Below are 15261 nucleotides of genomic sequence, written 5' to 3'. Positions count from 1 at the left end.
ATAACATCTTCCCTGTGTTACAAGATGAACATTTAGTCAGCTTTTGCCCCTCTTCTCCATCATCTACCATGTTCAGTCAGTCACTGCTGCTGCTGCTGCTGCTAAGTCGCTTCAGTCGTGTCCGACTCTGTGCGACCCCAGAGACAGCAGCCCACCAGGCTCCCCCATCTCTGGGATTCTCCAGGCAAGAACAGTGGAGTGGGTTGCCATTTCCTTCTCCAATGCATGAAAGTGAAAAGTGAAAGTGAAGTCGCTCAGTCACTAAGTCCCTTTATCTGCCCATTCATTGTCCCTGGCTTAGGTCTTCTCTTTTCCACTTCTACTGAATTATTTTAAGCTCTCAATATATTTCTCCTGACCAAATGCAATAAACTACTAAAAGGCTTCCTGCTTCCAGCCCTTGTAACCCAACTCCCATTATGCTGCAAATTACTTTCCTAAAACAAAGATATATTTGTGTCAGTTCTCTGCTCAAAAACATCACTGATGGCTCCCCACTGATACAATTCCTTTTTCTAGCATGTCAAACCCTTCACAATTGCTTCTCTTCCTATGCATTCATCTTTCTCATTCTGCTCCACACAATGCACATTCTACACACACACACACTCAGACACACACTCATAAAGGTCTTAGCCATACCTATCTACTCCTCAAATATGCAGGGCCCAAAGGTAAAATTAAGGGGATTTGTGAACTTGGATTAAAGAAAATTGCATCTTGATTTTCACTAACTTCTGACTGAAGGGTAGCCTTTCCTTCTATTATGAATCTATAGGCAATAAACTATAGATATATTAGAAGTACATGTGACTTTGTCACAAATAGAAATCAGATATAGCCATATCCCATTACAGTCACTGCAAATAGCATGAATTCTCACTTGAGTTCATCACTATTTTGATATTACAAGAGCTATTAGATTTGCAACTGGAATTTTTAAATTAATTCCATAATAAAGAAGTGTACCTTTTATGATTTCACAACTTTTTGATATTTCAATAGCTGTGGTTCAATTGAATTGGATTTTATCTTTGTGCTTTATTTTATATATAATAAAATAAACATAATATATTACATAATATAATAAATATATAATATATATTTCATATATTTCAAAACATTGTTCTGAGACTGGGTCAATAAGTATAAAAAACATCAAGGATGCCTCTCGGAGTTTATCCCAAACTACCTCTTTAAGAAGTTTTCCCGGATGTCTCCGTACTACACCATGCAGTTTAAATTAATATTTCCTTCCACTATGAACTCATAAACTGGTTGAAACTCCCTCGGAAGCACTTATCACCCTCCCATCCTTTGTAGTTATTTATTAGTCATTTACTAGGTTTTGAGATCCTGAGGATAGGGATACTTAATTCCCATTTTTTAGTATCATGGAGTCTGTGTATATGGTAGGTGATGAACCTAAGCTGTGCTAAACATATTCCTATTTCAAGGAATGTTTTAGGTTAAAGGAATTCAAATAGAGAAAATACACATGATGCTGATGTATTTCTGTGGTTGAAGTGAGCTTGCCTACTTGAACCTGAACTAAACAGGCTCTGTCTTGATACCTGATTTCAGAACAAGACAGGGAAAGATGAGCAAGGACAGAAAAGGTGACTCTAGAAGTTTTCCTTTAGGAATCCAGATGCATGGCAATGAATGATTTGAAATACACACACACGTGGTTTTATGGTGCTTGTTTAGTTGTTAAGTTTGTCTGACTCTTGTGACCCCATGGACTGTAGCCCACCAGGCTCCTCTGTCTATGAGATTTCCCAGGCAACCCAGTGGGTTGTCATTTCCTTCTGCAGGGGATTTTCCCAACCAGGGATCAAACCTGGATGTCCTGCATTGCAGGAAAATTCTTTACAACAGAGCCACCAGGGAAGCTCCATCACATCTAACAGTTAAAACAAGTTGAATTTGAACATTCACAAGATAATAAAAAAGCATTTGGAATACTGACCATTCAATGACCATCTATGTTGCAGTGTCAAAGAAGTAATTTTGGAACAGTGACTTTTACTGTTACTTGCAATTGCATGGCATAAGGTCTTTGTGTGAGGATATAAAACAGTTCTTCCCCAATGAACGTGTTTTATGTTCAGTTCAGTTCAGTCGCTCAGTTGTGTCTGACTCTTTGTGACCCCATGAACCACAGCACGCCAGGCCCCACTGTCCATCACCAACTCCCAGAATCTACCCAAATCCATGTCCATTGAGTCAATGATGCCATCCGACCATCTCATCCTCTGTCATCCCTTTCTCTTCCTGCCCTCAATCTTTCCCAACATCAGGATCTTTTCAAATGAGTTAGCTCTTCGCATCAGGTGGTCAAAGTATTAGAGTTTCAGTTTCAACATCATTCCTTCCAATGAACACCCAGGACTGATCTCCTTTAGGATGGACTGGTTGGATCTCCTTGCAGTCCAAGGGATTCTCAAGAGTCTTCTCCAACACCATAGTTCAAAAGCATCAATTCTTCTGTGCTCAGCTTTCTTTATAGTCCAACTCTCAAATCCATACATGACGACTGGAAAAACCATAGCCTTGACTAGATGGACCTTTGTCGACAAAGTAATTTCATTGCTTTTTAATATGCTGTCTAGGTTGGTCATAACTTTCCTTCTAATGAATAAGTGTTTTTAATTTCATAGCTGCAATCACCATTTGCAATGATTTTGGAGCCCCCCAAAATAAAGTCTGACACTGTTTCCACTGTTTCCCCATCTATTTTATGTTCAGTGATACCTAAATCCATAACCTTAATATAGTGTGCTTTAGAAAAATAACATACCATAACATAGGCATAGGATACTCATTTCTGAACAATTAACTGAGACTGATAAAAATCAACACCAGATAAACACTCTTTTGACAGTGAGCCTCATGATATGATGTTTGAGAAAAACAGAAATAGTGAATGATAAAGAAAATACCAAAAAAAAAAAAATGCTACATACATTTCCAAATTATTACAGAAATAAACATTACAAGCTATACCTGGGTTCAATCCCTGGTTTGGGAAGATCCTCTGAAGAAGGAAATGGCAACCCACTCCAGTACTCTTGCCTAGAAAATCCCATGGATGGAGGAGCCTGGTAGGCTACACTCCATGGGGTCACAAAGAGTCGGACACGACTGAGTGACTTCTCTTTCTTCTTTATACATTTAACCAAATAATCAGGAATTTTGTCATTCTGTGTTTTTATCCCTAGTACAGAGCCTAAGATACAACAAATGGCCCCCAAACCATCTGCAAGAATAGACATCTGCATGCTGATTTTTTTATAATTCATAATTTTTAGTTACTTGGGCAAGCTCCTTGCTCTTCTTCTTCCACTTTTAGCCATTTCAATGTTCCCTGACACAATCCTGCTTTTTATGATGACTGGCAACAGAACTACTGATGTTAGTAATAATGATAATAATAATAAATATCCCCATGCCCCATGTCTGCATAATGTTTTATAGCTGTTAATATTTTAGCTATCCATTTAGCTCTCAAAATTACATGTGAGGAAGATAGAACAGTTATTATACAATAATATACAAATATACAAATAAAAACAAATATGCAAATAAATATACAAATAATATATAATAATATACAAATAAAAGGACCAAAATTCATGGAGATTAAGTGGTTTGCCCCAGTTTCAGAGCTCTTGAACAACATAGTCAAATCATAAACCCAGGTCTGCTGCTGCTAAGTCACTTCAGTCATGTCCAACTCTGTGTGACCCCATAGATGGCAGCCCACCAGGCTCCCCCATCCCTGAGATTCTCCATGTAAGAACACTGGACTGGGTTGCCATTTCCTTCTCCAATGCATGAAAGTGAAAAGTGAAAGTGAAGTCGCTCAGTCGTGGCCAAGTCTTAGCGACCCCATGGACTTCAGCCTACCAGGCTCCTCCATCCATGGGATTTTCCAGGCAAGAGTACTGGAGTGGGTTGCCATTGCCTTCTTCGGCACCCAGGTCTACTGAGTCCAAATTCAGTTCTCTTCCCATGTGTCCATTCTATCCAGGGAAGAGTCAAAAATCAAATAATTACATTTGGGTGATTTCTGAGTCTAATTCAATTTTTCATTATTCACTGTAGTTAAAGGCATAATTGACCACAGATAGAGAGTAAGCATTTAATCATTTGTTCATTTATTTACACAACAAATAATTCTTTAGCACCTCACATTTGTCAAGCATATAAAACCAGTTGGCAGATCCAATTGTTCTTAAGCACATAGGGCACTTACATTACAAGGAAACAACTTGGACCGGTACATCTTTAACCTTTCAGGAGAATTCCCAGGAAGGAGTCATCTGTCTCATGCTTGTACCCACCCTGATTGTAAAAGGTAGAGAGTGGAGAAGGACACTGCAGGTGCACTGAAAGGTGGTGATGAATGCGCTAATGCACCCGCAGATGCTACAGCCCCTTCACTGATCCACGTGCTGGGACTATGGTGGCAGATAGCTTGGAGCTGAGTGCCTCTCCAGACATTGCCTTCAGCTGAATGAAGAGAGTCTCCTCATCCAAAGCCATGCTCCCTCCCTCAGTGGCAGCCTATATCCAATAGCTGGTCTATGCTCCATAGTTACCATCAGGTCAATTGTGCAGAAGATCCCAGCATCCCACCCCCCTGCCACAGACTGGCAGCCCATCCCTGCTTCCTCCTGTCATGAACGTTAGTCTCATCATACAATAAAGAAGACTTATACATGAGACAGAGGGACTGAATTCATCCATTATCTCACTGGCATTGAGGGTCTCCTCACAGGTAGTAGATGGAGCATGAATAGCCCATGGTATGTGTTACTGTGATATTGTTAAAACTTCCACTACTGGAAAACTGAAATGATAACCAAGTGGAAGGGGATATCCTGAAAGGAGTAATAGCTCCTATGCTGGAGAAACATGGGAGAAATAGTATATATAAAGATAATAGAATTAGGCTGTTTCTGGGAACAATCAGGGCTTTTAGAAAAAAGATAAAAAACTGAGGATGATTAATTAGCAATTAAGTATCAAAGCCAGAGCCCCTCTTTGCAGCATAGAAGGAGACTCATCTCCCACAGCCAAAAGACAGGTAAGGCCAAGGACCACAATCAGGTTTTACTATACAAGCAGTAGAAGTCCAGAAAAGGCTGAATTCTTGGCCACAGCAAATCTGCTTTGTCAAGGACAGGACTCTGATTGGGAAGAAGTGAGACCTTAAAATATGAAACGGCAAATCTTCAAACACCATGAATTACCATGTTCTCTGGACTCTCTGGAATCACAGAAATGACCCACTTCTCCCAGGTAGGATCTAATACTTCCCCTCCTCCACACTTGAAGATGCTGTAGAGGCCTCTGCCTTTCAAAACAACATGAATCCCCTCAGAATATTCCGCAACCTCTCTTCCTGGTTACATAGCCATAATCTAATATTAAGTCACAGCCAAACCTACTTGAAGTTGAGTTCAGCCTGCTAACAAAAAAGAGACTATATCTGGAAGGAGCTACAGGATCTAGAAAGCAGGTACCTTTAGAAAGCAAGCAAGTTCATTTGGGATAGATTCTGAGTGTGCTGGACCAAAAAGATGGTATATAAATTTGGATTAAGAAGAATTTATTGATTTGGGAGCCCAACTCAGGATTACATATTCAGCCAAGTATCCTAAAAAATCATGCTAACACTCTACTAGAATGACCCTTTATTTGGAGAAAACAATGGTACCTACTAAGTCTAATAGAAGTGCCACAATTGTCCTGGCAGACCATAGAAGAGGAATCAAAAGACTTAGAATGCTAGAGCACAAACTCTAACTAGAAAAGCCACCAGCTGATTATAGCCTTCTAGAAGGCCCAGAGGGCATTCCGTTACCAAAGCAAGAAGAAATGTACTGCCTGAGAGACACCAGCATCACTGAGAAACTGAGTAGTGGCTGTCTTTTTTTGGTCAGAGCTGATAGTAAGAGATTTCAGACCACTTGATAGCAGATGGGATGATAAGACCCCCCAAATAATAGAAGTCAGGTAGTAAAAGATAACCATTAAAGTGAACACAGCAGCAAGATTGGAATGTCAGCCTGTAGGGTCTGACCCACAGAGAGCTATAGAGGTGATTAATAGGATGTGGTGCCCACAAGGGCAAGATATATGGGCAACTAAGAAGGGTACTGCTCAATCTGTACAATCAAAAAAAAAAAAAAGTCAAATATAGATGACCAAGAAGCTGAAAGTAAAAAGAGTTGCAATCACTTGCCCAGTTTCTGGCCCCGAGCCAGTTGTCAGGCCCAAACTAATTGACTGAAAAATTTATTGTGTCCCCAGGAGAAAGGCTCCTGCAACACTATGCAGGCACGCATGGTAATGATTCCCCGGTCCCTCTCAAAGGGACCAACAGCCATTTGCTTAGGTAACCGTAAACTGCAGACAGGGTAATATCAAATATTTGTAAGATTTATTGAATTGAGTGTCCATATTGACATACTAAAAGAACTGAAGTGTCATCCATAACTGCTTATTAGAACAGGGGTATGTGGCGACCAGGAAATTTTCAAAAGTGCAGCTCACAAATGATACACTGGGCCCTCTAACCAGAAGAGACTTTCTTGGTAGCTGGTACAACTCCAAAATGGGCTTGGCCAACTGAGATTGCAAATCAAAAACAATACTAGAACCTGTGGGAACTGGCAGAAGTTGGTGCCATCCTTAAAGATCTAAAGACTTAGGGGTGGTGGTCACCATAATTTCTTCATTTAATTTCTTCATTTAATCAGTTAAGTTCTGAAGGATTAGGAGTAAACTAGGGGCTTCCGAGATGGCTCAGTGGTAAAGAATCCACCTGCCAGTGCAGGAGATGGGGGTTCGATCCCTGGGTCAGGAAGATCCCCTGGAGGAGAAAATGGCAATCCACTCCAGCATTCTTGCCTGGAAAATCCCATGGACAAAGAAGCCTGGAAGGTTACAGTCCATGGGGTTGCAGAGCAGACACAACTTAGTGACTAAGCATGATCATGAGCACCACAGCCTCAACCAAGCAGAATCCTTGATTATAACTACTGTACTGGGTGTGCAACTTTGCTGGAGCAGATTAGCACAGACTCGGTATATGGTATGCAGCCACTGACCAGGTTTATGCATTTCTTTCCATTTCTATCAGAAACAGTTCTCACAACCATGTATATTCAGTCTTGCCTCAAGGCTATGGTAACTCTCACATTATATCATCGAGTGGTCTAAAGGGAGCCGGGTCATCTGGGTACACTGCAGAATATCACATTTGGTCTGCCATATCAATGGTAAGTAAATTGGGCCAAAATATCAAGAAGCAGCAAGTATGCTGGAAGGTTTAGTAATAAACATAACACTCTGGTGGGTAGAGATAAACCCTGCAAAGATTAAGATTTCTGCAACATCAATAAAATGTTGGCGGTCCAGTGGTCTGGGAGCATGCCAGGACCACCTCTCAAAATAAAGGAGAAAATATTGCATCTCCTACCTCCTACCTCAAAGAAGAAAGCATAATATCTGTCAGGCCTTTCGGAGGGCCTAGAAAAAGCATATTCCACACTTGGACTATTATTCTGACCCGTATACCAGGAAACAGGAAAGGTGGCCAGCTTTGGATGCATCCAGAGCTGTTAAAGTCTAGGTCATGCATACATCACAGCAGGATCCTCTATGACCCACCTCCCAGAATATTGGAAATAAAAGCAAAAATAAACAAATGGGACCTAATTAACCTTAAAAGCTTCTGCACATCAAAGGAAACTATTAGCAAGGTGAAAAGACAGCCTTCAAAATGGGAGAAAATAATAGCAAATGAAGCAACCGACAAACAACTAATCTCAAAAATATACAAGCAACTCCTACAGCTCAACTCCAGAAAAATAAACGACCCAATCAAAAAATGGGCCAAAGAACTAAATAGACATTTCTCCAAAAAAGACATACAGATGGCTAACAAACACATGAAAAGATGCTCAACATCACTCATTATCAGAGAAATGCAAATCAAAACCACTATGAGGTACCATTTCACACCAGTCAGAATGGCTGCGATCCAAAAGTCTACAAATAATAAATGCTGGAGAGGGTGTGGAGAAAAGGGAACCCTCTTACACTGTTGGTGGGAATGCAAACTAGTACAGCCACTATGGAGAACAGTGTGGAGATTCCTTAAAAAACTGGAAATAGAACTGCCTTATGATCCAGCAATCCCACTGCTGGGCATACACACTGAGGAAACCAGAAGGGAAAGAGACACGTGTACCCCAATGTTCATCGCAGCACTGTTTATAATAGCCAAGACATGGAAGCAACCTAGATGTCCATCAGCAGATGAATGGATAAGAAAGCTGTGGTACATATACACAATGGAGTATTACTCAGCCATTAAAAAGAATACATTTGAATCAGTTCTAATGAGGTGGATGAAACTGGAGCCTATTATACAGAGTGAAGTAAGCCAGAAGGAAAAACATAAATACAGTATTCTAACGCATATATATGGAATTTAGAAAGATGGTAACAATAACCCTGTGTACGAGACAGCAAAAGAGACACTGATGTATAGAACAGTCTTATGGACTCTGTGGGAGAGGGAGAGGGTGGGAAGATTTGGGAGAATGACATTGTAACATGTAAAATATCATGTAAGAAACGAGTTGCCAGTCCAGCTTCGATGCACGATACTGGATGCTTGGGGCTAGTGCACTGGGACGACCCAGAGGGATGGTATGGGGAGGGAGGAGGGAGGAGGGTTCAGGATGGGGAACACATGTATACCTGTGGTGGATTCATTTTGATGTTTGGCAAAACTAATACAATTATGTAAAGTTTAAAAATAAAATAAAATTAAAAAAAATAATAAATAAAGTCTAGGTCATGGTATAGGTAGTCTAGCCACTTGGGCCAGAAAAAAACAGCAGACCTGATGGATTTTCAGGTATCTGTGGAAGGGAAAGACACAGTGCAGAGTTTATGGCAAACTCAAATACGAAATGGAAAAGAAAATGGCAATCCACTCCAGTATTCTTGCCTGGAAAATTCCATGGACAGGGGAGCCTGGTGGGCTTCTTCATGGGGTCGCAAAGAGTTGGATACAACTAAGCACTCAGATATGCAAATGACACCACCCTTATGGCAGAAAGTGAAGAGGAGCTAAAGAGCCTCTTGATGAAAGGGAAAGAGGAGAGTGAAAAGGTTGGCTTAAAGCTCAACATTCAGAAAACTAAGATCATGGCATCTGGTCCCATCACTTCATGGCAAATAGATGGGGAAACAGTGGAAACAGTGTCAGACTTTATCTTTGGGGGCTCCAAAATCACTGCAGATGGTGACTGCAGCCATGAAATTAAAAGACGCTTACTCCTTGGAAGGAAACTTATGACCAACCTAGATAGCATATTGAAAAGCAGAGACATTACTTTGCCAACAAAGGTCCATCTAGTCAAGGCTATGGTTTTTCCAGTGGTCATGTATGGATGTGAGTTGGACTGTGAAGAAAGCTGAGCACCGAAGAACTGATGCTTTTGAACTGTGGTGTTGGAGAAGATTCTTGAGAGTGCCTTGGACTGCAAGGAGATCCAACCAGTCCATTCTGAAGGAGATCAGTCCTGTGTGTTCATTGGAAGGAATGATGCTAAAGCTGAAACTCCAATACTTTGGCCACCTCATGTGAAGAGTTGACTCATTGGAAAAGACTCTGATGCTGGGAGGGATTGGGGGCAGGAGGAGAAGGGGACGACAGAGGATGAGATGGCTGGATGGCATCACCGACTCGATGGACATGAGTTTGAGTAAACTCCGGGAGTTGGTGATGGACAGGGAGGCCTGGCGTGCTGCGATTCATGGGGTCACAAAGAGTCGGACACGACTGAGTGACTGAACTGAAGTACACAGTACTAATAAGAAAATCACAACGAAGAATCCCAGAATTCTGTAGTAAAGCCTCACCACCAGCAGTGGAAAATTAGACACCTATCAAAAACACACAGCTCTTGACATGCTACTGGGCCTCAGTTAAACTGCAGCACCCAACTATAGGACAGCAGTAACCATGCTGTCAGTACTGCTCACCGTGGGCTGGATTCTGTCCAGCCTCAAAACCAGCTGCAACAGTGGGGGCTGTGACTCATCCTATTAACTTTCCTCTTGAAAATTTTCCCCTAGGAAAAGAGGTTCAGCAAAACCCAAAGGAGAAGTCCCTAGAACTGGTACAAGGCAAATGGATTTCAATGGCACAAGGAGGCGATTTTGGTAAACATTTAAATATGCTGTCCAGCTCATCCTTTTCACTTCAGTCCTGAAGCACTCATTCCCCCAGCTGCCCAGGGTATCAGCTAACGAGAGCCTTCTCTTTCCGTGTCATGTTCCCTTCCCAGGGACTGGTCAATATAAAATAGAAAGGTTCAGTTCCCTTGGTGCAGTGCCATTTTAGCTCCAGAGCTCCCAATGGGTTAGCTGAGGTCTTCATTGCGACGACATCAGCTCTTTCCTCTGCACCATTCTGCATTCTTCACTGACCTATAGGTATTGACGCAAGAATGGTAAACTTTCTGCATGCTAATCTTCTCAGAATTTTCTTCCCAGGGAATCTGACCTGTAATAGCTGTACTTAGAGTGGGCAGCCTTCCGTTGACATACTCCCTTTCACAAAAAATGCTTTTCCAAAAGTTTTGAAAAACAGAACTAATGGTCCATCCACAATTCAACAGTGTTTTCATTTTTGTTCTTGGGTACACTGCAAGATATGAGGGATCTTAGTTCCCAGAATGGGAATTGAACCCATGCTCCCTACAGGACATGGAATCCTGTGGAAGCATGAATTCTTAACCACTGTACTGCCAGGGAAGTCCCCACAATTCAAGAGTTTAATCTTTCCAATTGCCTCTGAAAAACTAAAGTTAAAATTAAGAAGCCATATATCTCTTTATTGAAATAGTTGTTTCATTACTCTATAAACATATTTCCCATTCTATGAAATGAACATTATTGCTACATTTTCATACATCTTTCATAAAAAGATAAAATCATTGCCTTTTATTTCATTCAAACTTTAAATCTTTCTACTAAGGAATAACTATAAATTCCTAAAACTCTAGTTGGCAATATTGCCAATTACTAGAGCCTAATGACGAAAGCAAACATTAAACAAATAATAACATAAATGATCATTTGAATAACAATTGTGATAAGTGATCTGAAGGAAAAGCCAGTGTGTTCTTTGCTCATACAACAGAAGACCCTAACACAGGGGTGCTTGGGCTTCCTAGAAGCTGTTGTATTTATGCTGAGAGCCAAAGAGTGAATGAAATTAGCAAGATGGAAGAGGGGGAAAGGGATGTGCAGAGCAGGCAAGAAAGTAAGACGTGATAAAATTTCAAGATGGATGGAGGAGATGGCTATCTTCTTAGTACTTCTTTCTTAGCCCTTCACACTATGTTTCAAAATACTGAACACTTAGTTTTAGGAGCCTCATAAAAGTAGTGAAAGAGTACTCTTTGGTCTCTGGTCCCATGAGCAAAATGGCATGAGTCATTATTTCCTTTTGAAACACAGGAAATGTTCCCATCTTGTTGGGTTTTAGAATATCACTGCCACAGACCCATTTTAACCATGCTACATTTCTGCAAGCACAGGCTTTAATTGCTTAAGAGAAGAGTCTATTGTCCATTGTTTCTAGTAGTTTGAAAGCAAAAGAACATTTTACATATAGAGATGTTCCCTCACATTTGCTTCTCCACTTCAGGAGAAAATTTTCTCCCACCTTCTATATACACTATATTTCTTAAGGGCAAGAATCATACACGAACCAGGTCTTACCCAGCCCTGCATTTTCAGCTTTCAGCACAGTATCTGATACATAACAGATGCTACATTTAAATCAAACTTTAATAATCATTTGTATTGAATCATACATTCAGATAATAACTGTGACAGATAACAGGACAAGATTTTATCAAGTTCGAAATTTAAAGAATCTTTGAAACATTGTTTTAAATAGTCAAGCTTAATTTACAATTTTAAAAAATCTTCCATACAATCATTTGTGAATAAGTGTTACCTGAGAGTATAAGTAGAAAGTCCAAGCAAACAACTAATGCTTTCTCCAGGAATTAATCTCCTGAAATGAATCCAAGCTAGGGTAGTGCAGCCTGTTGATTCCTTAGCAGAGATTTTAGTAAAGATCACCTGACTAACATTCAGAACTCATATAATTTCAGCATCAAGTGATGCAAGGGGAGGCCTAGCGTTACCTGGGTGATACTCCTGCACCTTACTGCCTGTCCCTCACTCCACCATGAGATGACAGGTGCTTGTGTTCTCAAAGTGCCACCACTTACGCCAGCTCTTTCTCATTTTTGTTAAAGTATGGAAACAATTGCTATATGACTTCAACCATCGTCTCGTCATCACATTCTCAGCAAGTTATTTGGGGACCCAAGTGGCATTTTGTACTTCTATATATATTTCAGCAAAGTGTGATTCTCCTTTTTAGTGACTGTACAATATAAAAAAGTTACTGCAGAAGAGATCAGTATGACATTTTGATAAAAGAAGTTTTTATTTTAAGAGAGAAGAGAAAAATCATTGCAAATGTGAATGCAAATCTCCTTGAGAACAAAACAAAATAGTAACTATGACAATGATAGCATTGTACATTGAAGATTACATCAGGCAGTACGGCTTCACAAAGTAAAAATTCTATGTCAAGTATAAACTCTAAATATCCATCTCCTTCAAGTTAATTATTAACTACAAATCTATATAGCAAGCAAGAAATGTCAAGTTATTGCTCTTATTCTATTACTGATAGACTGTGAAACATCTTAAAAATAATGTTCTAGGGGCATCCTTGGTGGCTCAGACTGTAAAGAATCCTGCAGTGCTGGAGACCAGAGTTCGATCCCTGGGTTGGGAAGATCCCCTGGAGGAGGGCATGGCAACTCACTCCAGTATTCTTGCCTGGAGAATCCCCTTGGACAGGGGAGCCTGGTGGGCTACAGTCCATGTGGTCGCAAAGAGTCGGACATGACTGAGAGACGAAGAACACACACACCCAGGGCTTCTCTGGTGGCTCAGTGGTAGAGTCTGCTTGCCAAAGCAGAAACATGGGTTTGATCCCTGATCCGGAAAGCTCCCATGTGCCATGAAGCAAGTAAACCTGTGGGCCATAACTATTGAGCCTGTGTTCTAGGGCCCAGAAGCCACAACTGTTGAGCCCATGTGCCACAGCTACTGAAGCCGAGAGCCCTAGAGCCCGTGCATCACAAGGAAGAGTAGCGCCCAGCACTCTCCACAACTTCAGAAAAGCCTGCACAGCCATGAAGACCAAGCACAGCCAAAAATATATCAATAAATAAATGTTTTAAATATAATAATGTCCTAAGCCATAATTGTATGAGTGTGTACATGCAGTACTTGGATACAATCTCAAAAATGACAGAATGATCTCTGTTCGTTTCCAAGGCAAACCATTCCATATCACAGTTATCCAAGTCTATGCCCCAACCAGTAATGCTGAAGAAGCTGAAGTTGAAAGGTTCTATGAAGACCTACAAGACCTTTTAGAGCTAACACCCAAAAAAGATGTCCTTTTCATTACAGGGGACTGGAATGCAAAAGTAGGAAGTCAAGAAACACCCAGAGTAACAGGCAAATTTGGCCTTGGAATACGGAATGAAGCAGGGCAAAGACTAATAGAGTTTTGCCAAGAAAATGCACTGGTCATAGCAAACACCCTCTTCCAACAACACAAGAGAAGACTCTACACATGGACATCACCAGATGGTCAACACCAAAATCAGATTGATTATATTCTTTGCAGCCAAGATGGAGAAGCTCTATACAGTCAGCAAAAACAAGACCAGGAGCTGACTGTGGCTCAGACCATGAACTCCTTATTGCCAAATTCAGACTTAAATTGAAGAAAGTAGGGAAAACCACTAGACCATTCAGGTATGGCCTAAATCAAATCCCTTATGATTATACAGTGGAAGTGAGAAATAGATTTAAGGGCCTAGATCTGATAGATAGAGTGCCTGATGAGCTATGGAATGAGGTTTGTGACATTGTACAGGGGACAGGGATCAAGACAATCCCCATGAAAAAGAAATGCAAAAAAGCAAAATGGCTGTCTGAGGAGGCCTTACAAATAGCTGTGAAAAGAAGAGAAGCGAAAAGCAAAGGAGAAAAGGAAAGATATAAACATCTCAATGCAGAGTTCCAAAGAATAGCAAGAAGAGATAAGAAAGCCTTCTTCAGCGATCAATGCAAAGAAATAGAGGAAAACAACAGAATGGGAAAGACTAGAGATCTCTTCAAGAAAATCAGAGATACCAAAGGAACATTTCATGCAAAGATGGGCTCGATAAAGGACAGAAATGGTATGGACCTAACAGAAGCAGAAGATATTAAGAAGAGATGGCAAGAATACACAGAAGAACTGTACAAAAAGATCTTCACCACCCAGATAATCACGATGGTGTGATCACTGACCTAGAGCCAGACATCCTGGAATGTGAAGTCAGGTGGGCCTTAGAAGGCATCACTACAAACAAAGCTAGTGGAGGTGATGGAATTCCAGTTGAGCTATTTCAAATCCTGAAAGATGATGCTGTGAAAGTGCTGCACTCAATATGCCAGCAAATTTGGAAAACTCAGCAGTGGCCACAGGACTGGAAAAGGTCAGTTTTCATTCCAATCCCAAAGAAAGGCAATGCCAAAGAATGCTCAAACTACCACACAATTGCACTCATCTCACACGCTAGTAAAGTAATGCTCAAAATTCTCCAAGCCAGGCTTCAGCAATATGTGAACCGTGAACTTCCTGATGTTCAAGCTGGTTTTAGAAAAGGCAGAGGAACCAGAGATCAAATTGCCAACATCCGCTGGATCATGGAAAGAGCAAGAGAGTTCTAGAAAAACATCTATTTCTGCTTTATTGACTATGCCAAAGCCTTTGACTGTGTGGATCACAATAAACTGTGGAAAATTCTGAAAGAGATGGGAATACCAGACCACCTGATCTGCCTCTTGAGAAATTTGTATGCAGGTCAGGAAGCAACAGTTAGAACTGAACATGGAACAACAGACTGGTTCCAAATAGGAAAAGGAGTACGTCAAGGCTGTGTATTGTCACCTGTTTATTTAACTTATATGCAGAGTACATCATGAGAAACGCTGGGCTGGAAGAAACACAAGCTGGAATCAAGATTGCCAGGAGAAATATCAATAACCTCAGATACGCAGATGACACCA

The 15261-nt window shown here is 40.8% G+C and overlaps 1 protein-coding gene across 1 annotated transcript in view; it reads left to right on the top strand.

Annotated features, from left to right (window-relative positions):
* LOC133244326 (craniofacial development protein 2-like) overlaps positions 1–13951 on the top strand; it is a gene marked incomplete at both ends in the record, with an annotated part of 208042 nt that extends 194091 nt beyond the window's left edge. The window contains 2 exon segments of the mRNA XM_061411358.1: positions 13414–13824; positions 13827–13951. Coding sequence (XP_061267342.1) covers positions 13414–13824; positions 13827–13951 — 536 coding nt within the window.
* Between the last annotated feature and the right edge of the window lie 1310 nt (positions 13952–15261).

Source organism: Bos javanicus, chromosome 3 (assembly GCF_032452875.1).
Source record: "Bos javanicus breed banteng chromosome 3, ARS-OSU_banteng_1.0, whole genome shotgun sequence".
Lineage (NCBI taxonomy): Eukaryota > Metazoa > Chordata > Mammalia > Artiodactyla > Bovidae > Bos > Bos javanicus.
The sequence above is the reverse complement of the archived record's forward strand: the minus strand, read 5'-3'. Positions and strand labels throughout refer to the sequence as shown.